The sequence below is a fragment of the Thamnophis sirtalis genome, unplaced genomic scaffold (assembly GCF_051295495.1).
Source record: "Thamnophis sirtalis isolate CommonGarterSnake01/CBP01778 unplaced genomic scaffold, rThaSir2_p1.2 scaffold_7, whole genome shotgun sequence".
Taxonomy (NCBI): Eukaryota; Metazoa; Chordata; class Lepidosauria; order Squamata; family Natricidae; genus Thamnophis; species Thamnophis sirtalis.
This window is the reverse complement of record NW_028261387.1, coordinates 58,152,971-58,174,962: the sequence shown is the minus strand read 5'-3', so window position 1 is coordinate 58,174,962 and position 21,992 is coordinate 58,152,971. Positions and strand designations below refer to the sequence as shown.

Here is a 21,992-nt window from a genome sequence, read left to right as displayed (position 1 = left end):
TGGAATTATTGTTATCCATGGCTTTAATTACTCAATGATTTTTTTTAAAAAAAATAATGCCCAGAAATGGTCTCTGTTCTTTATTACTATTTTTTTTTGTTTTTGGACTGGATTCACTATTGAGTGGTTTCAGGGTTGAATTCAAAGTAAACATTACACGCAAATTATGAATCATGCATCTCAGCAAATAGCCTAGCATTTACAGCTTTCATTTGACAATGATGTTAGCCATAGAATGGTTATTTAGCCAAATAGGCTGAACCAGCCAAGAAACTGATTGGTAGAACTCAGAATGGTTACAGATGAATTAATGCAAACTGTCATGACATGCACATGATAAAGTTATCATAAAATATTCTTTGTATCACAATAATTAATGCTGAACATAAATTGCAACATTTGCATCATTACATTATTTATTTGCTTCCCCTTCTATTTCTAGACTGCTATTTACTTATTAGATTTTTTATAGCCATACTTCTTATTTATGAGAGGCTGGGCAGCCCAGAACAATTAAAAACTAAAGTGAGAATACAAATATAAACAAATGCAATAAATATACAACCAGATTAAAACCATCACTAAAAGCTCAGTTAAACACAAAACATAATCACAGCAGTGAATACAATCACACATCCCATTCAGTACAACTACTGAAAGGACTCTACTACTAGAGTCCCCAGCCTGACGATACTGTTATTCCTTAGATGACAGGACCCATAACTTGCTTCTCCTTTTGGATCTGATGGGATGGGTAATGTAAATGGAAAGAGATGGCTCCTCAAACATCCTGACATCATAGAATGTAGAGCTTTATACATCATTACCAGCACTTTGAATTGCACCTGGAAGCATGTCAGTAGACAATACAACTCAAGGAATGCACATAACTGCCCACACTGCTGCATTTTGGACTAGATGCAGATTCTACATTTTCATCAAGGCCAGTCCCATGTATAGCACATTAAGTGATCCGTTCAAGAGACAACCTAGGCATGAGGGACTGAGAGCAGAGCCTCCTGATTCAGGAAAGGGTGCAACTGGTGCCTAACATGAAGTTGTACAAAGGCCCTCCTAGCCAGGATTTTCACCTACTCTTCAAGCAGGAGTTCCAGATTACACACACAATCTGTTTGAGGCAGAGCTACCCCATTCATAACAAAAAATGATAAATCCCTGGAAGTTCCCAAAGCCACTCAGTTTTGCTAGAGTTGAGCTGAAATCTGCTGTTCCATATAAAATGCTCCACAGCTTTCAGACACAAGACAGGATGTAAACAGCATTGCTTAGTTTGCTGGGGATGTAGATATAAAGCTAGGAATAATCAATGTGTTGATATTAACTTACTCAGTGGTGATAGAAGGTCTCACCCAGTACCTTCATGTAGATATTAAACAATGAGTGAAGGTGCTCTATTATCGTTTGTTTTCCTTTTGATGTTTCATTACCCAAACTAAGTAACATCATCAGTGATACACAGCATGCAAATGAGAAAAATTGCCTGCAGTCACACTTCGATCAAAGAACAACTTTTCTTCCTGTATGAATGCCTACAACAGCATGCCTTACCTACCAGTGTCAGATACAAACCTCCAATCAACTGTACAACTGGATGGGAAAAAAGCTCAAAAAAGAGGTCGAAAAAGGACTAGCACTGATGATGTTACCTAGTTTGGATAATGCTTGGATAATGAAATATCTGCAAGAAAACAAGCAAGCTCAGAGAGCATCAAGGATCCCTCATTTCAACCCATTTCAACCCTGAACTATAAATATTGGAGTGGAGAGAGTACCAAACCTTGTAGCACCCTGCAAAGTGTTCTCACCTTTCCATTAACACCTACTGGAACTGGCTTTAGAGCAAGAAGTACTAGAAAAATACAGTTGCCACACACTCTCAACCCCAAAGCCGATCCAGAAGAATATCATGGTTGATGATACCAGAGACAGTTGAGAAATTAAGAACAAGGATGTTGTTCCTTAAGAGGTGGAGGAATCATTCCCTCTCTCAAGGAAGAATTCATCGCTGTCCAAATCCAGCCACATATCATCTCCTGGGAAGCTATTACCAGCCATGACAGATATATCTAATACTGTTCACATGGATGAGCTCCATTTTGATAGAGTCAGTTTACGTTTTTACATGTCTGTAAATGTCAAGGTATATGCAAGAAACAAGATTTCAAGGATAACTTTTGGCTTGGCCATTGGTCTCAACATGCAGCTTGTGCTTCAACTCAGGGAAAACTGTCCAAAAGTACTTTTCATGTGAAATTTCTAACTTACTATATTTTAAACTCAAAATCTTTTGCAAAACTCTGCCTCTGATGCATAGATGTACTGTAAAAGATGGAAACAACATGGGGGGGGGGAGGGTAAATTAAAAGTGTTTAGTTAAGTGGAGCTGGTCCCCTCAGGGAAAAGGGCGGCCTATAAATGTCAATAAACTAAACTATGTGTTGTGTTTAAGGCACCAGGGTAGAAACTGAGAGACTACATGTTCTAATTCTACCTTAGCCCCCTAATCATCTTTGTTGTTCTTTTCTGCACTCTTTCCAGAGTTGCAACATATTTTTTATAATATGGTGATCATATTATTATCTGAATCCTGTTCCTGATGTTTTCATTCTATATAATATCACACTCCCATTTCATACCACTGGCAAGGAATTCAACAAATAATGGCTACAAGTATGAAAAGAAGACCTGATATGGAAGAAATATTATTAGAGGTAACTCAGTTTTATAATACTATAGTACATTCTTCACCTAATCTAAATATAATGTATGAAGCCCAGAGGTACAAAAAATATAGAAAACATCTCCAGCATTATAAATGAAGAAGGGAGGGCCTTCTCTGTAGCTGCTCCAGCCCTATGGAACAATCTCCCCGTTGAGATCCGGACCCTTACTACCCTTCCGGCCTTCCGCAAAGCGGCCAAGACTGGGCTGTTCCGGCAGGCCTGGGACTGTTGAATTATCCAGCCCCATCCTAAGTTATGAGTGTTCTTGAATTTTTAATTGTTGTTTTTATTTTTTATATCCCCCCTTCGTATTTGTAAGCCGCCCTGAGTCTTCCCTGAGTGTGCGGCATACAAGTTTTAATAATAAATAAATAAATAAATAAATAAATAAATAAATAAATAAATGATTATTTGCAGCTGAATCATCCCTGTGTCAATATCCCATGATACCTTCAGCACCAAACCAAGAAACTGAGAGACGACCCATGTCAGAGCCAACTTCTCAAAGAATGAGGCATGACCTAACAACTCCTTGCCCTACACCGAGAGAAGAGACATTGGAATGGCAAGCTCTGTTAGCTGGTGTTAAAACCTCTTACCCTGAACAAGTTCTTCAGGAGTCTACACAGGACTTAGATGCCCCCCCTTACTTTTAAAGAAGGCCAATCCTGTGTGTGATGACACCACAATCCATGAGGTGGTTGTCAATCCAGACAATTTCCCTTTGTATAAATCAAGTTTCCTGATGAGCTGCAAAAGATGACCCACTTTCCCTTATAATATAGCTGGAATATAGCGGTTTGGTCTGTTCCATCCAACTCTTTTTTGACTATATATATCACAGTTTGACCTCCTCTTCTTACAGGAAACCTGGGCCTTCACAGAGATACAGTTAGATGGTTATTGGGTTAACTCAATCCTGGCTGTCCCAAGCAAGGGGGAGGGAAAGCTAAAGGGGATATTGTGACATTAGTTAATGTATCCTTGCAATTTAAATGTGTATCACTGCAACCTTTCCAGCCATGGGTTGTGACTATCTTACTCTTATTTAAACTGGTGGAGATTTTTCTTTTTAATATCTATATTCTTCCACTTAATAAAAATAATGTGATCAACAAGATTTGGGACAGCATAGAAGATTTTATTCTTGACTGCTCAAATGCCCCAAAGCAGCAATAATTATAGGGGGGCGGGACTTAAACGCTAGAATGGGACCAAATGATCAAGCATGTAATCAATTTAAGTTCTACTATGATGAGAATGTAACAAGTGAATTCCTGCATTTAAAGACCCTAAAGCAGGTTTGTGTGTAAGACAGATGACTGTATGTTTGGATCTTTGTATCCTTAATGGGTCCATGTAGGGTGACTACCCAGCAGAATATACTTATCGAGGAGCAGGAAGAAAATCCACAGTTGATTACTGGATAATATCACATGACCTCCTGAAATTCTTACAGAAGATGGAGGTAGACTTGTGACTGGAAAGCGATCATGATGCAATAATCCTTACTCTCACATTACACCAGAAATCTCTAAGGGCAGGCACAGCCTACCTACCCAGATTAGAGAGTCAAAATATCCAGGTAAAAATTACCAGTAAATGGAATGACAAAAATGCTAAGGAAGTTACTAAATGGATGTTAGTTCCAGAGATCATAGAGCTACGTACATCTCTACTAAGGAATAAGTTTGGAGGCTCTTACTTAGACGGGTTTGAAACTTTAATTTGAAATTTAAAATCAGTTCTCACTAACAGAACACTAGCTCACTCCAATAGGCCGGTCTCAAAGAATAAAAAATGGTTCAATAGAAATTGCATGCAACTAAAAAGGATATATAATATGGAGTACAGGAAAGTAAAAATGCCCCTTTTGAGGATCACACTCACCACTTAAAGCAGTTGAAAGCACAATATAAGACCCTTCTAAAAGAAAAGAAAAGTCGGCTCTGAAGGACTCTTGGCATAGACTAATTACGTCAGTCAGAACAAAAATACATCGCTTTTTTGGTACATCACCAGAGGATTGGGGAAACCTCCCCTACCCCCAACTAATCAGGTACCAATTCATGCCTGGGAAGAATATTTTAGGGAGCTATACACATAAAGTGACCAGATTTTAAGATGGGTAAAGCGGGACACCATTGACGGGTGGGGGGCCTCGGAGCACCTGAGCTGTAAAAAAAAAAGAGGTTGTAAAACAATGAAGTGTTACCCCTGCCGCTGCCGCCGCCTCCTTTGTCGTGCTTTTGAGGAGCTTCCGACAGTTGAGCCGCTTGGCCCAGGACTGAGCCTCCTCCTCACCATGCTGCCGCCACCGGAAATCCCCCCCCTGCCCGAGGCCGCCAGACGGCTGTTGCAAAAACATTGCGCGTCAGCGCGTGCACACGCAGGAGGGGAGGGAGCCTCACCCCTTGTCAGTGAGCCGAGCAGAGGGAGGAAAACCACTGCCCTCTAAAGGCCACATCGGGAACGACATTTCAGAGAAATAAAAACTTTTTTTTAATGGTGTCCTTTTTAAAATTGATGATTCGGCGTCTTTTCTTACTTTTGGAAAATCGGGACTTTTTGAACACGCCGGGGGACATGGGACAAATTTTGAAAAATCGTGACTGTCCCGCCAAAAGCGGGACATCTGGTCACCTTATATATACAGAATCTGACTATGTAACCAAGGAGAGCCAAACTAAATTGGACCAAACTCCTTACTGGCCCCCTGTTACACCAGAAGAGATATCCTGGTTGATTGGAGCCCTAAAGGCTAATAAGGCACCTGGTGCTGATAATGTCCTGCCAGAAATAATAAAAAAGAACGCCAGTTGGTGGGCTCCACTTTTAGCATATCTGTTTACATTTATAGATAAAACAGGCCACATGCCAAGAGATTGGGGAGTAGCAATTATCATACCAACTTATAAAAAAGGTAATAGAAATGACCCAGGCAATTATAGACCCATTAGTCTTCTGAGCATTATTAGTAAACTGTATGCCAAACACCTAAACTATAGACTTCAGGATTGGCTAATTTCAGAGGGAATAATCAAAGGCAAACAAACCGGTTTTAGAAAAGGAAGATCTACAGTGGATCATATCTTGGTATGCCACCATTTAGTACAAAAATACACATATAAAAAAATCCTCTCTTTTTGTGGCTTTCCATGATTTTAAATAGGCCTTTGATTCAATATCCAGGATCACCTTATGGGAAAAATTAAAATGCACCACTGTTGATAAACAACTTTTCTTCCTCATACAAAAATTGTATGCCAATTCCATCTTGAAAGTGAGTTGCAATCCCCAAGGGAGTTTAACCGGCCCAGTAAGGGTACAAAAAAGGGGTATGGCAGGGTTGCATCCTGTCTCCCTCCCTCTTTAACTTCTATATTATAGAATTTATATGAAATTATACGCCCCTCAGAGATGGTTCGCAATTTGGGAGTCCTCCTCTAGAACACCATCTGTTGGCTGTGACCAGGGGGACCTTTGCCCAGGTTCGCCTGGTGCACCAATTGCGACCCTACCTGGATCGGGAGGCCTTTCAGACAGTCACTCATGCCCTTGTGACCTCAAGACTGGATTATTGTAATGCGCTCTACATGGGGCTGCCCTTGAAGAGTGTTCGAAGACTCCAATTAGTCCAGAATGCAGCCGTGCGAGCGATTGTGGGTGCACCAAGGTACATCCACATTACACCTATCCTCCGTGAGCTGCACTGGCTACCTATTAGTCTCTGAATCCGCTTCAAGATGCTGGTCGCTACCTATAAAGCCCTACATGGCATCGGACCTGGGTACCTGAGAGACCGCCTCCTGCCGATTACCTCTCTCAGACCAATTAGATCGCACAGGTTGGGTCTCCTCCGGATTCCATCAGCTAGCCAATGTCGGCTGGCGACTCCCCGGGGGAGAGCCTTCTCTGTTGCAGCTCCGGCCCTCTGGAACGAGCTCCCTGTTGAGATCCGGATCCTTACTACCCTCCTGGCCTTCCGCAAAGCCACCAAGTCCTGGCTGTTCCAGCAGGCTGGGGGGAGCTGAGAAGCATCTACCTCCATAGAAATTGTGAATGTTGGTTTTGTTTTTAATACGTTGTCTTTGTCTTGTTCCCCCCTTTCCCTTGTCTTTTGTGAGCCGCCCGGAGTCCTCCGGGAGTGGGCGGCATACAAGACAAATAAATAATAATAATAATATATCAATCCCGTAATCAATCTTTTACAGAAACCTGATCTCCATCCTCCTAACCTAGCACAACACAAAATTCTGATTCTCTTATACGCTGCTGCTGCTATTATTTCACAAACTCCTGTAGGACTGAAGAACAATTAGGAAACCCCCGGCTATTGCAGGCAAAACAAGCTGGTCCTTAACTTTGATAAATCAAAAATTTTAGTTTTTGCTAAAAGACCTAGTCAATACTCCTGGAAAATAGGACATAGTTTGGAACAGGTTAAAACATTTAGATACCTTGGGATGGTTTTCCACTCGCAAGGGACATGGAAGGCTCACCTAGATCATACATTGCAAGCAGCCAATAGGTCCTCAAATGCAATTAAACACTTCTTTTACACAGGTGGAGGGCAGCCTTAAAACGTTTTGAGGCCAAAACATTGGCACAAATTCTATATGGTGCACAAACAGGAATCCTTACAAAGAAAGACTTGATAGAAACCACACAAACCAAATTCCTGAGAGCCATCTTAGCTGCAAGTGCCCAGTTAAGAATTGAAACAGGCATGCTTCAAATTCAGGTAAGAGCCTGGAAGATGATGATCATTCATTGGCTTAAAATTCACTTCTTTCCAGAGGGATTGTCCCCACTAGTGTTGACTGACAACTTCCCCTCCCCCTGAAAACAGGCAATAGATCACAAGCTGGGCTCTTATGGGCTCTCACAGGTATTCTTACTGTCTCTAGGCTTTGACCAAGCAAAGCAAGTATTAATCAACAGAATGAAGGACATGGAGTTCCAAGAACAACTAAATAGTTTGCCTCCCCACAATAGGGACAGAATCAAACAGAGAGTGTGGGAATCAGCAAGATATCTAAATGACCTGATCTTCCCAAACCAAATAGCTTTCTTCAGAGCCAGATTTAACATTCTTCCTTCAGCACTCCTCCAGGGCAGGTATAAGAGAACACCAATAGCAGAACGGGTTTGTATATGTGGTAAATGAGAAGTTGAAGATATCTTACATGTTCTATTACACTGTGAGCTATACAGAGTTTGTAGGTCTGAATATATTCTCCCCTTATTAAACAGATTGCCAGGGGTGTGTGTGTGCAGATAATTTTTATGTAGGCTTTCTCCTCCAGTACCCAAACCCGGCTACCACGTATGCAGTGGCAAAATTCTATGTTGCTGCAATGTCCACAAGGAAAAAAAAATGGTTACAGAAGTATAGTTGTCATCTTGTACCAATTATTTGGACATATCTCTAACAATTTCTGGACCATTGTATTTACACCCATACTTATCGGCTTTTCACTCACATAAACCAGGGAGTGACCCGAACAATTTGAGAACATGTATGTTATTATCCACTTTTAATGTCAATACTTTTTAAATATATTTTAATGTGAGTACTTTTTAATATATTGTAAAAATTAATGTGTATTGCTGGTCTTTGACCATACTAAATATTTATACTATACTCCCACTCCCATGGCGAGGAATTAAACAAATAATGGCTGCAAGTATAGAAAGAAGACGTGATATGGAAGAAAAATTATTAGAGGTAACCCAGTTTATAATACTGTAGTACATTCTTCACCTAATCCAAATATAATGTATGAAGCCCAGAGGTACAAAAAATATAGAAAACATCTCCAGCATTATAAAGGAATGATTATTTGCAGCTGAATAGCAGGACCTGGGCTTTATACATGGTTTTGAATGGCGAATTAGACATGAAATACTGTTTGCATTTCACCTATCTAATTTCTCTGATCTATGTAGCAGCCATGGGGGAAAAGGATAAGAATTCAGATTCTAATGCACAGGAAAGATTGGTTCAACTTCTTGACAAAAGAAAATTGTAGTTCCTTCCTGTGAAAACTCTAGTTGCAATTTTAAACTGAATTGCTATATGCATGAAAGGGTTAATTTATGCATACCAGAGTCTGAGTTGTAGTCTTCTCCCTGCCATGATTTTTTATTTTAAATAAATAGAAAATAGTTGTTTAACACAACACATTTATTGCAATGTCAAGTTTGATTTTGAGATTACAGGGAAGCACTTAAAAGTTATTTCAAAACAATTGCTTCTCTTTTTCCCTGTCCTCTGTCTGCTTAGCACTTCATAAAAGAATCTACATTAGATAGATCTAGATAAGGGAAATGCTTCATTTTTCCATTCCTTTCCTTTTTCCATGAGTTATCAATGCAAATCTGGATAGGCTGGCTAGCCAAGAACGTCTTCTTTATATGGCCCCTTAATGCAGGCTGCCCTTAATGCAGCCCTTAAGATAACAGAAGAAAATTGTCACATGTCATCACAGTTGTGTTTTTTAAAAAAAATCTTGTTGTAAGAATCTTCTGGGTATTCTTCCAATAAACAAGGAGAATCCTAAATTGCCTCTTAGATAAACAAAACAATCAGACACAGGCATCTATTTACTCAGCAACATACGTTTCATTTTAAACCTCAGCAAGCATGGATTCCTGGAGAGCAAACATGTTCTTTGAGATGAATCTCAAAAGATTTCAGCCATTCAACCACCCCAGGTACTTGCTATCCATTCTAGTTTATGAGATAATACGAGTTTTGGGGTCCTCCCCCTCATCTCAAAACCTAGTAATATCATTTACCTAGTTCTGTTGGATTAAGAGTGAATAGAATGAAAGGAAGTCAGTTAAATACATTTCAGTGAATGTGGCAGTAAAGAAGCAGATAATTCATAGGATGCATTCTTCCACACTCAGGAAGCCTATGCTCTTTGTCCCAGAAAGCAGCAGAGTTAATGGCATAGAGATGCACCAGTCAAGTTGCGGGACAACCTTGGTTTTTCAGAGAAGGCTTCACTTCAAAGAATGAATAGGAACAAAGGGAAATTAAATGTGATTACATTCAAGTCTAATTCAATAGGAATCTTTGGAGGATCAAGGTTATCAGGGCCACATGCAATCTTGAGTCTACATTCACCTACTCTACAGCAAAAAGTGATGCTTGTGGCAGGTATCTCTCATGATTCAGTCTTCCATTCCATACATGTTATGTCTGAGTAATTATGAATCAGCCATTTTAATACTATGTGATGCTTTTGTTCTTTTCATAGAACAAAACCAGAAGTCTATAGTTACGGTAAGAAACTATGGCAGAAAGTTTCAGAACAAGCTTAGATTCAAAGTCATCTCCAGAAATATATAGCAGAACATTCCACTGTATTTAGAAGCCAAGGACAATGTAGTATCTGACCGTTCTTTATATACAGAAGCAAATTTAATTGCCATTTTGATCTTACTTCAGTATTGAAGGATGGGTACTTCCGTCATACTTGAGAGTGAAAAGTGAGTTTAGATTATTACAATAAACCACACAGCATTGCTATCACAGTGAAGGTCACAAAATTTTGGAAGAACAGGAAAAATATTGTTACTTACTAATGGTTTCTATCTAGAGTTAGGATCAAATTTGACAGTTGGAACTAGCTCATTAAATTGCCAAAATAATCTATAATTCTAGAGAAGTTATTTGCCATAAGTTTAGCACTGACCCATTAAGAAACCATTAATCATCACAGAAAGATCTCTTTGGCCCCGTAAAAGGCATGTCTAAGTTGCCAGCTATGCACAGCTAGATACAATTAAAGAAATGTTCTTAAACTTGGAGTCAGAAGATTATTTATGATTCTTGTTGTATTTTCAGAGTCTTGCTGAAACCCCAATGAAAACAAATGCAGCTAAGTCAATTTTCAGTGTAAACATTTAAAAAAATGGAAAACAAAGCTTTTCAATTTGGATATGGGAAGAAATCCTTTCCTAAGCCATCAACTTCTGACTGGTGGTAATGATCATGATGGTTTGTCTGCCTGTATTGCAAATAGATTACTGCACTTGGAAGATCTATATGGTTTATTAAATTTTTTAAAAAGTATCTTTAACGGGATATCTTATCTCTTTCGTGAATCATTTTGTTTCTGCTTGTAGAACTAAGTGTATTTGCCAATGCAGGATGGTCAGCATGTGATGTGCTATGGTGTGATTGCACAATCCCATTACAGTACTATCATAGTTGAAATCAGCTTACACTGAGTCAATCCTGTTTTAAGTAACCTTTCAGTGAAATCAAGAATTCTTTACTGATACAATGAATTGCTTCCATGTACCAAAATTCCTTTCTTCTTGTCCTCCCACATTCTGCTAATCTTATGTTGGATAAGACTAATTTCACATACACATAATTTTTAAAATGTCAGTGGTATTGCTCTTTGCCAGAGTTAGAACAGAGATTACTGCCTGTGGTATTTTGTGATCTATATTCTGAACCACAACTCATAGTGTTCTGTAGAAGAAATGTTAAACATATAATCACATCATAGTTAAATGTTGATACATTTCAGCTTTTTCCACTGATTTAGTATTAGTGAAGTCCAAGAAGATATATAGAATTTTTTCTAATGGGTGGTTAAACAGGTTGGCAGGAAGTTATTTAGAGGCTTAAAGCTAGTTAAATATCTCATATATGAAATGAATTATTTTTTATGCATTATGCTAGGAAGACCACATCTGCAAAACTCAGGAAACCCTTGTCATTTTCAGCTATCAAATCAAATTCATGGCTTTGCTATTGACATAGAAGGCATTCAACAATTTGGAATCAGAATTCCTACAAGACCACTTTGCATTATTTGGTTGATCATTAAGACCCTCAAATGCAGGCTGTGTATGTTGAGATTAATAGTGTCACTTTGGGCTTGAGACTATAAGATTAGAGGCAGGATAATTCTCCCTTCCCAGAATTTGTCACCTGAAGCACAATGGTTTCATCTAATAATTTAGCTATGTTATCTGATCATGTCACTTTGATACCAAACACATTGGCTGAGTTCACATATCATACCACAGTTGTTTAGCCATACTGAATAAATCACAAGCAGCTGGATTCACTCAATACATTAAATCAAAACCAAGGAACTCTATTATGGTTTAGTTTGACTTGTGAAGTGATCCACTATCCACGCTGAAATCCCCATAAAGTAAGTGCTTCAAATGCTAATCTTATAGTAATCAAGGCATTTTCAAGGGAATGAATAAAGGAGGGGACCCCATTCAAAATTTGTCTCAGTATACCTCAAATGATTAAATTGATATTGTAAACCATCCCGAGTTCCTTGTGGTAAGATGGGCAGTTAATAAATTTAATAAAATAAATAAATGGATTGATATTTTTTCATGAGATACAGTAAAGTTAATTACAATATGATCCCAATTGACTTTTTCCAGGACTTTCTTCACACCTTTTTCTTTATTGTTCATTTTTAATTTTTGTTTATTTATTTATTTGTACTTTTAAATGCTATTTATTTGTATCCTGCCTTTATTATTTTTACAAACAACTCAAGGCAATAAACATATCTAGGCACCTCCCTTCTCCTATTTTCCTTACAATAACAACCCTGTGAGGTGAGCAGGGTTGAGAGGGAGTGACTGAATCAAAGTCACTCAGTTGTCTTTTATGGCTAAGGTGGGACTATAACTCAAAGTCTTCCAGTTTCTAGCCTGGTGCCTTAACCATTAGACCAAACTGGAGAACAATATGTTATGGGAAGAAACTAGTGATGATGGTAGGACTCAAAAGACCATTTTGCCTCTGAACCCTGATAGTAAAATTCTCAGGAAATCTTAAAGTGCTTTTCCCACATTGCACAATAAACATGAGTAAGAAATGTGTTAATAAATTATTATTTTAAAATACCTCATTTCATTTAGTCAGTTTAGTAAAAGCTTCTCATTTTTTAAAATGTCCAACTTCATGTTGGTTTTGACTGTTTCTTTTTCCCTTGGCAGATGACCAAAGTTGACATGGGGACCATAGAACTGGAGAAAACACTCATCAATTGCTAGGCAATGGGCCACATTTTTCTTAGTTTCCCTGTCCATTGACTTGGAAAGGGCAACGTGTTAGTATTATAGTAGTGGAGTTCTGGGTATGATTCAGCAACTGAATCATTCAGTTGCTTATAGCTGCTGGTCCTAGATTGACTGGTGAAAAGACATGATGGATTTTGCAATATGCATGAGAAACCCTGAAAAGCACCTCAATGCTTTTTGAGCTTTCAATGTCCATTTTAAATAGCATTCTGAAATGCAAAGCGTTCCATAAAAGCAGTAGTAGTCTACCTCATCAAACCCTTAATATTTTGTTAAGCTTTTATAGAAATGGAGCTATTTTAGCCTGCTACAATTTGGAATGTTAATTTACTCATGAACAATTACAGTTCAAAACTAATGCTGCTGCAGGTCACACACTGGAATCACCTGGTTTAATTTCAGTGAGGGGTACATTTGTTTCTTCTTCCTTCATTCTATAACAGTTTTAAACATACTGTACTTAGAACTACTTATTTTTATAATATTGAAAGCATTCCCCCAACTCATCCTGTTAAGGGAATCCCTGAAGTCAGAATTGTTTGTGAATTTTCTATAACATTATGGCTACATAGGAAAAGAATATATTCACAGTTGGCATTTAGTTAATTTCTAAATGACTCCAAATGAACCCTGCACCTAGAGATGATTTTAAAACTATTTCAAATAATTCCAACAAAAGACAAACATAATATATCTATTATTGTGTCCTGGGGTTCTGCAATTTATTGTATATGAAATTTTAAAAGCACAATAGCCGCTGCTAGACTTTTATATAGGATTCACTACATATATAGGATTCATCCATCAATTTTATTCAGTCTACATTGTCTGCAACCTACTACTAGGACCAGGGTCTCTAAATTACTCCAGGCAGCTTGCATTTTAAAATCAAGAATAATAAAGGTAAAGATAAACACAATGAAACCAAATAAATCAAACCAAAAAAACCTAAGGGGTTGAGCAATTACCTTATGACAAAGACTGGGAGAATATTCATGTTTTCAAAGACTTTCAGCACATCATCATTAAAAAAAAGAATTGAATATCCTCTATACAACCTGCCCTTTCTTTTGTAAAAAGAAAATCAGATAGGAAAATGTAAGGGACAGGAACCTCTTAAATTTCAGCAACAGAATCCAGGAACTCAGGCAGGGTTGATGTTAAGGAGTGTACCAGCAGCAACCTCAATTTCAATCAGAGGGCCTTGTAACTGGTTACATGCAAAGCAGAGGCTCTGAAAGTCAACAGTGACTCATGAATGACAACTACCACCCCACCCCCTCCCCTCCCTCCCCTTCCTTGATGTCTTGGCTGGTACCAGATCCAAAATGCACAGGGCTTAGAATTCAAGGCAAGTTGGCCACCTTAGCCACAATAGTGGTTAAGGGTATATGTATTGCAGACTAACCTGACATTCAATAGCAGCAACTGGACTTCAATGCTACTGAGGAAGTGATAAGTTGGTCCCAAAGGAGGACTCTAAACCAGAGAATCCAATGTCCCCAATTACAGCCATATAAAATCATCAGATTCTGCCATATCTGCTTGTCATAATTCTGATGCTTTTGCCCTGGGAAGTTCTGGGGATTTGATGGAGAGAGATGGATGATTTGAAGTTATCAAGAACTTTGAAATTCCAAATGAACTTTATAATTTAGGGAATGCACTTATCTTTTCAAAACAATTTATAAAGCAATCAGAAACTAAAATAATAAAGATAATAAACTGTAACCATCATCATAATCTCTTTTGGTGATAATCTTTCTCTTCCATTTAGCATAATGGTAGGGTATTTTATCTGTCCATGGATATCTTCCTCTTATAGGTGTAGCAATATGAGTAGCCAATAGCAGCCTTTTCCAGTCCTAAAGTATGAAGGGCATGCTAGCTTAAAAGAAAGCTAGCCAAAAACATAGCTAGTTTGTTCAGTTCCCTTTTTCTATCTGTCTTTGTTTCTCCTGCAGACTGTGAATCTTATTAGTCCCCTCTTCACTTTTGTGATGATCATTGGACACTATTTCCTTCATGTAGATAACAACCCTGTATTTTTACCATGCTTCATCTGAGCCTTTTTATTTTATTTATATTTTAGTTTACTTATATTATTATTATTTTATTTATATTTAGTTTCCTTATTATAAATAACTTAAGGTAGTGAACACACAGAATACTCCTTCCTCTTTCTATTTCCCCCACAATAAGTTTCCTTGGCCTATTCTATAAAATAGTTGGGCTAAGAAAGATGACTGGCCTGAAGTTACCTAGTTGGCTTTCATGCCAACCCTAAGGTGAGATTAAAACTTACATTTCCTTAGTGTCTAACCTGGTGCCTTGAGAATTAAACCAAATTAACTCTCTGAGTCTGCTTAATACTTGGCCTTTCTATTTGCTATTCCTGATTATTTATCCTACTGCTTGGAATATGATATATTAATCTGGAAGGGTGCCAATTTAAATCTTATTTTGCTTACAAAGTGATTGGACAGCATTAGATAGCCATTTTTTTGCATCTCAGTTATAACCCTAGTTCATTGTCATAATAAAGATAATACTCTTGGGTCCCTAATTTGTGGTTTAATCACATCATCATTACCATGTATCTTGGCAATTCTGTACATGTCATGGTGATTGTAATTATACACATTTATGCACTTTTATCGAAAGTTGAACATTGTAAAATACATATTCAAGAAAATTTGATCTTTGTTCTCGTGTAGGCTGGGAAAATATGGATACATTGAGGAGCAGTGGTTTCAGTTAAAGAGCTGAGTGAAAGAAAGAAAGAAAGAAAGAAAGTATATGTGAGGTGGGGAAATATATTTGCATTCCTGTTGGTGTGTGGTGTTTTTACAGTCTCAAACATATGTGCTTGCATGAGACTCAAGACTTTTAGCTTTAAAATGGTCTCCTAGTCTGTAATTGCTCATTTTACTTTCAGCTACAAGTAAACTCTACTTAGTTATTTACACCAAGCTTGTTTATTGTACAGATTATGTTTGGAAGCCACATACTGTAGCTCTAATCTACTCCAAAGAGTCCCAAAACAGTGCTTGCGGCCAATGTTTAGGGCAGATCTTTAAAATGTTTATTGACTGCCTTGAATATACGATGATGTTTTAGTATAATTTAGTATAATTCTGATCCTTTGCTTGTGTCTGTATTATTCAGTCTCAGTAATAATGGCTGACAAGAAGTTATTTATCAGCTTTGATTCTATAAACCCTTTTAACTAGAGAAGAAGCAGGCCTCTGGTACCTTCCAGTTGTCTGCATGCTTCTTTTCATTTATTACATAGGCACAAATAATTAAAAACATGTTGCTAATTTCAGAATTTTTTAAACAATTAAGCAATATTTTAATATCTCAACAGCATTTACTACAAACTGATGAAGGTAGACTTTGAAATAATGCCAAGACATTTACACATAGTACACATCCATGCACATGATAAATCTTGACATAACAATGAAGATTTCTTTGATTTGCTGATTTGTTTCTTTCATCTAATCAATCTATATGATCAAATAGTATGAACAATGTGAAAAGGATGCAAATTTTGTGCCTCAATTCTCTTTGACCAATTATTCTGGTAGTTAATAACTAAGGATTACCTTTGAGATCTAACTGCTAAGGCTGTAATCTTTTCCCATACTAAACTCAATGAAATTGTTCAATTAACCCTGCATTTTTGTGTTCCACCAAAAGAAATTGCCAGAAAGAGATTTTATTATAAGATTATAATTTTTGTTAATTAATTTTTAATGTATTCTAAAGTACTTTCTATGTCACCATTCTCTTCCTGTTTGCAGAAGCATTTCAAAACATAAAGCACTATATAACAAAATAGCATTTCCCAGCTAAGTCTTCTGTAACTAATCCATAGAATTTACCTGCCACACATTTTTTTTAAAAACTAAGATACAGATTTAGCTAATATTCATTTAAAATTGTTAGGGTATACATGCACACAGTCTATATAGAAACCACCATGCTGTAGAAGCCCTACAATTCATACAGAATTTGTGAATCAATCCATGCTATTCCTGATATAATTGAAAATTCATAAGTTGTTTGCTGTTTAGAAACATATAGTAGATATTTTCTCTTAGTAAGAACCAAAATCAATGTAGTATGCACTAGGATTTAGTTCCACAAAGATGCTGGAAGAAAAGGACTAGCATTTTCTCTAGGCACAAGTAGAGAGGTCAAGCGTCATTTCCCTCAAAGCTTTGGCAAATCAAATGAAACTATAGTCTACCTACTGTTGGTACTGTGATGTTAGTGAAACTGCCTCTTTGGGTCTGCTGAATAAAGTTTAAGCATAAAACTGGAGAAGCAGATTCCCTAGATTTCAACATGGCAGAAGGATGCAAACTGTTTTGCTCTGCAAAGACTTTACAACACAAGAACTTATAAATACAAGATAAACATGTCACCATCTAATAAAATAATACTTAAGGCACTACAATTTGACTTGCCCTCCCCCTTGCTATTTATAGGGAAGGAATTTGGAATCACTACTCTAAGTTAGATCCTTCCCTCTCCTTTTCTCCAGACCCCTGATTAAATGATAAAAATGAACTTCTTCAGATTCTCTGACTTAACATCATCTGCTTTTTCAAATGCCGACAATGAACACATAAATTGATTTGATTAGGAATAGATTTCTAAAATTGAAAGCTCGTATGTAAGCAAAGTGCTTCCCCTCCTCCGTAAATTGAAAAGGGAAAAAAAAAACCTCTTTATGTACTCTGAACCAATTTACTTGGGAAGATATACCATTGCATGCAATGAGATTAAACTGCAATATTTACTTGGGAATAAACCAGAGTAAACATACTTTTGTGATCTAAAACAATGAAATACAGGAACTGAATAGATATGACTCATTTTTCATAGTTGACTTAAGCATCATTTACTTATGATTTTAGTGTTCATATGATATGATGAGCAATAAAACAATGACATTCAATTTTCAATCTTTACAATCTAGTTGGAATAAGCTCCCATTTTAAGCTTTAAAAACTTGAACTCCCACTTTCAATTATTTCTACATATGCGCTAAATGCTGTTATCCCAATGGAGCAATTGCCTTCCATCATCAGCCCCCTTATCTAGTATCTGGCAAGTCACTTTCAAGGCAAGAGTCATTTTCCATCTCTCCTCCCCCTCCCAAGCCTTTTACCTGTTCAGGATAGCTACGCCTACTTGGCGGTTGCAGTTACAATGCCTACCTAAGTTTCACAGAGCTTTATCTATCTACAATTGACTTGCAGATAAATTGCTGAACATTTGAATGTACTGGACAGTTGTCTAAAATAAGCAGCCAAAATGATGGTATATTTAAATATTAGCCTAATGTGAACTGTGAAATGTGAACTTTTTAAAAAAAGCCTCCTAACTAGGGAGATTGGAAAAGGAACCTGAAGGTTCCGCCTGTCTGCCTATGTAGAGAATTAACAATATCAGCGCAAGAGGCCTTAGGAATGGATAGCAGTTAGAAGAGCGCTGGCCGGCCCAGGTGGTTCCACGCTAAGGCCTGAGTGGGGAGGAAGGAAGAAGAAAAAGAAGAGAAACTCCCAACTGAGCCTAAATAGACTCCAGAGGATGGTGGAGGACAGGGAGGCCTGGAGGAACGTTGTCCATGGGGTCGCGATGGGTCGGACACGACTTCGCAACTAACAAGCCTTGGGAGAAGAGCCCGTGCTGCACACAAGTTCCCGCTTCTGCCAGAGTCCTCCAACTGGGAGCTTAATTGCCTATTCACTTCTTCAGCGAAGGCAACTCCCGCGTCTCTCATGCAGGCAGCAGCAGCCGCCAGAAAGCCGGGTGAGGCAGACTGACAGGTTGAGACAGAGCGCCCGCTCAGCTCCAGAGGAACCGATGGAAAAAAAGACTTTCCAGGGGAAGCGATTTTGCCCCGAAGCGCTCTTTCTGCCGCCAACCCGTGACGGGCCGAGGTGTGGCATTCGGCAGCCCCGAGAGTTGGGCAGAGAGGCCTGGAACGCCTCTCCAGCCCCTTCGGAGGGGATGCCCTCTCCGTCGTAGGAGGCCCTGGGTATCGCCGAAGCCGCCTGACCTGGAGGTCCAAGAGGGCTGAGAAAAACGATGTTTCGGGAGCGGCTAATATAGCCGCCCTTCCCTCAACGCTGAGGGCAGAAACGCTCGCTCGGAAGAGGGCGGAAGAGCCCAGGTGTGTTATAAATCCCACCCTTCTCGACCACCACAGGTCAGCGCAAGCTCTGGGATAGCGGGAAGAAAGTTCGAAGCAGAAACCGCCTCAGGACGGAAAAGGCCGAAGAGAGCCACGCTCGCCCGCCTCAGCTCGGCGGCCTCGGCAGACAATTGCTGTCAATTGCGCTCCTTTCGTCCCACGCTCGCGCCCTCTTGGCCTGTTCCCCGGTGAGTTTTCCCGCGAAAAGCTTTTGCCCTCAGCTGGGCAACCGCATTTCAGCTCAACGTCTTATTCGCGTGAGAGGCCCTGATTTCGATTACGGTTCAGGCAGCGTGTGGAGTGCGTCCAGATAAAGCAGGATTCGGTTAACCGGACAGTCAGTGCAACGTTCCGTGGTTATATTCGTACGTGGCACTAAGCCAGGAATGGGCACGCCGCAAACCAAGTAAGCCTGTGTGGCTCAACCTTGGCAACTTTGAAGATGTGCAGACTTCAACTCCCAGAATTCTCCAGCCAGCGCTGGCTGGGGAATTCTGGGAGTTGAAGTCCACACATCTTCAAAGTTGCCAAGGTTGAGAAACACTGAAGCAAGCCACTACCTTCCCGGCTTAGCTCGAGTTGGAAGCCACTCGGTCCCCCCCTCCCCTTCTATCTTTCTCTGGGGTGGGAGCGAGGCAGGTGGCTCCAAGGAAAAGTGGCGGAGCCATTGACAAGCTAGCAATTGATCCTACGGATGAAGGGATGGGGTTGCCCCCCCCCCCCCGGCCTGGATTCGTCTGAACTTCCGCTGGTTCCGACGGAACGTAGGAAGAACGTTCTCTTGTAAGGAAACCCAGAAATGCGATCCGGCGAGAATCAGTGTCGGATTTAGGCTCATTGGTGTCCTAAATACTGACAAATCTGGGTGCCCTTCCCTCCTTTGTACACACTGTACAAATCTTCATGGGGTCCCCCCCCACAACTTTAGGATGCCCCCTTGGGCCTGGTGCCCTAAGCACGTGCTCAGTCTGCTTAATGGTTAATATACCACTGGCAAGAGTAAAGGGACTTCTTTCGGGGGTACAGACGCTGCCTACTCGGGGTCCTGCTACAGGTTGAAACCCGTTCGGGGCCTTCAGGCCTTTTCACAGGTGAGGAGTCACGCGGGGGTTCTGCAGGGGCCCGCAGGCTGCATCACTCAGGCGCTGGCCCGGGCTTTGGTGTCAAGCGGAGGCTCTGGAGCGCGGGAGGCGACCCAGAAGAGAAGAAACTGGATCCCGCCATCCCGATGAAAATCGCCTACTACTGTAGAGCCCCAACAGTTTTGTGGGCCGAACCCGACGAACCTGTAACATGTTTAGGTCTTGTGTGTTGAATGAGTCCTCCAAAGCCGATCTTTTTGGTTAATTTCTGGTTCAGGGCATTGTTAGAGTTAGAGTTCCTGAACCCCAGCTCAGGTGATGGGAGAGGAAGGGACCGCAGCCCATGTCCGGGAGGCACAACTCCGTGTTGTTTCTAAGCCTGAACCGTTTGACAGCCCTCCTCCGCCCGCATCCCCTTTTCCGAGATGTTTGGGCTGGTCCATTGCCTAATTCTCAGCCCGCTTTCCACTCCAAGCTTCGCCCGGTTTTATAGACAGCTTCTCTCGGGTCGACGGATTTCGGAAAAGAAGCGTGGTCTTCTCCTTGTCCACGCATCTCCCGAGAACCGTGGAAGCTGCCAAGTCCCATCACCAAGCGTGCCTGGGAGAGGAACTTCCTGCCTCTTAAGGGGTCAGGTCTCCGGAGCTCACAGCCCCGCAGATTGATCTGGAGTAATTGAGAACCCTCCCCATCTTCCGAATCCATCTCAGAATACAGGCGCTCTGCATATGATCAGGCGCACCCCCCATTAAAAAAAAAACACATCACCAGCTGTGACATTTCAAAAACACCTTGGAACTGAGCCCACTTGAAGCACCACCAGTCAGCTGCCGCATCTCACTTTCTAGCCAGACGCGAGAGAAAGTTTCCGGGCAGGCGTCCCTTCCCTCTCCCGCTTCCCCCACCCCACCCCCGCGGACTTACCACCACGACGAGTCCACCCGCGGCGTGAGAATCAACAGAGTCAGCAGCAAAGGCAAAGCGAGGCGGGAGCGGACTGGCCTGCCCTGGGACGCTCGTCTGGTGGCTTCGGGAGCGCTGGCAATGCTAGCGGAGCTTGCCAGACGGTTTGAGCCAAGCATAATTCTCTTTCGCGGGAAGCGGAGAAGGAAAGAACAAGCCCCAGATCACCAAGAGATGAAGTTGGATTCCTGGATCTCCAATTGTGGTGCGGCGTGAGGGGGGGCAGGTTGTGGGGAAAAGCAAACGAAGGCGGCTCCTAGGTTATCCCTGAAGGCGGGAGTCACGACTCTTTTCCCAGGGTTGCTGCGTTAGGCATGGCTTCAGAAGGAGGCCAAGTCAAACTAGCCTAAACCCCAGGGTAGGCGGCCTCTTGCTGGGCTGGCCGGCTGATTGCCTCCTGAGATAGACTGGCCGTCGCCTGGACTGGCAGGAGCGTTTGCGGAGCAGCCCCAAGGACCGGCATCTGCTGGGAATGAAGATGAGGAGGACAAGCTGGAGGGGTGGGCTTGGGGGCAGGCTGGGGAGATGGACACCTCCTTGGACTCTCATTGGGCAAAACTCCCAGGCACAAAGACAAGGCTGTGGGTGGAGTGGGGGTGGGGGTGGGGGGAAATCAAGCCCAGCCAAAGGGTTGGGACCGGACTCTATCGCTGGCGTTTTCTCCACGGGGTTTGTTTTCTCCTCCCTTGCTAGCTGAACACTCACCTTTTCCCTCCCAGGCACCACCTGCTGCCGAGAAAGAAAGTCAGAAGAGATCAGAGACGGTGCTGAAGTCTCCCTTGCTGGCAATAGACAGCTTCAGGCAGCCTCCCCCGACAATCCTATTCCTCCTCTGGTCCTAGTGCCTCCTATAGCTGTCCATTCTTTCAGCCCCAAAGGAGAGAGAGAGTACACGCAACTGAC

The 21,992-nt window shown here is 40.8% G+C and overlaps 1 protein-coding gene across 1 annotated transcript in view; it reads right to left on the bottom strand.

Moving 5' to 3' along the window:
- The window catches only part of WNT2B (Wnt family member 2B), a 45,488-nt gene extending 23,934 nt beyond the window's left edge, over nucleotides 1–21,554 (bottom strand). Inside the window, exon 1 of the mRNA XM_014066385.2 lies at nucleotides 21,051–21,554. Coding sequence (XP_013921860.1) covers nucleotides 21,051–21,208 — 158 coding nt within the window. The 5' untranslated portion in view covers nucleotides 21,209–21,554. The remainder of the gene's footprint in view (nucleotides 1–21,050) is intronic.
- Nucleotides 21,555–21,992: the final 438 nt, after the last annotated feature.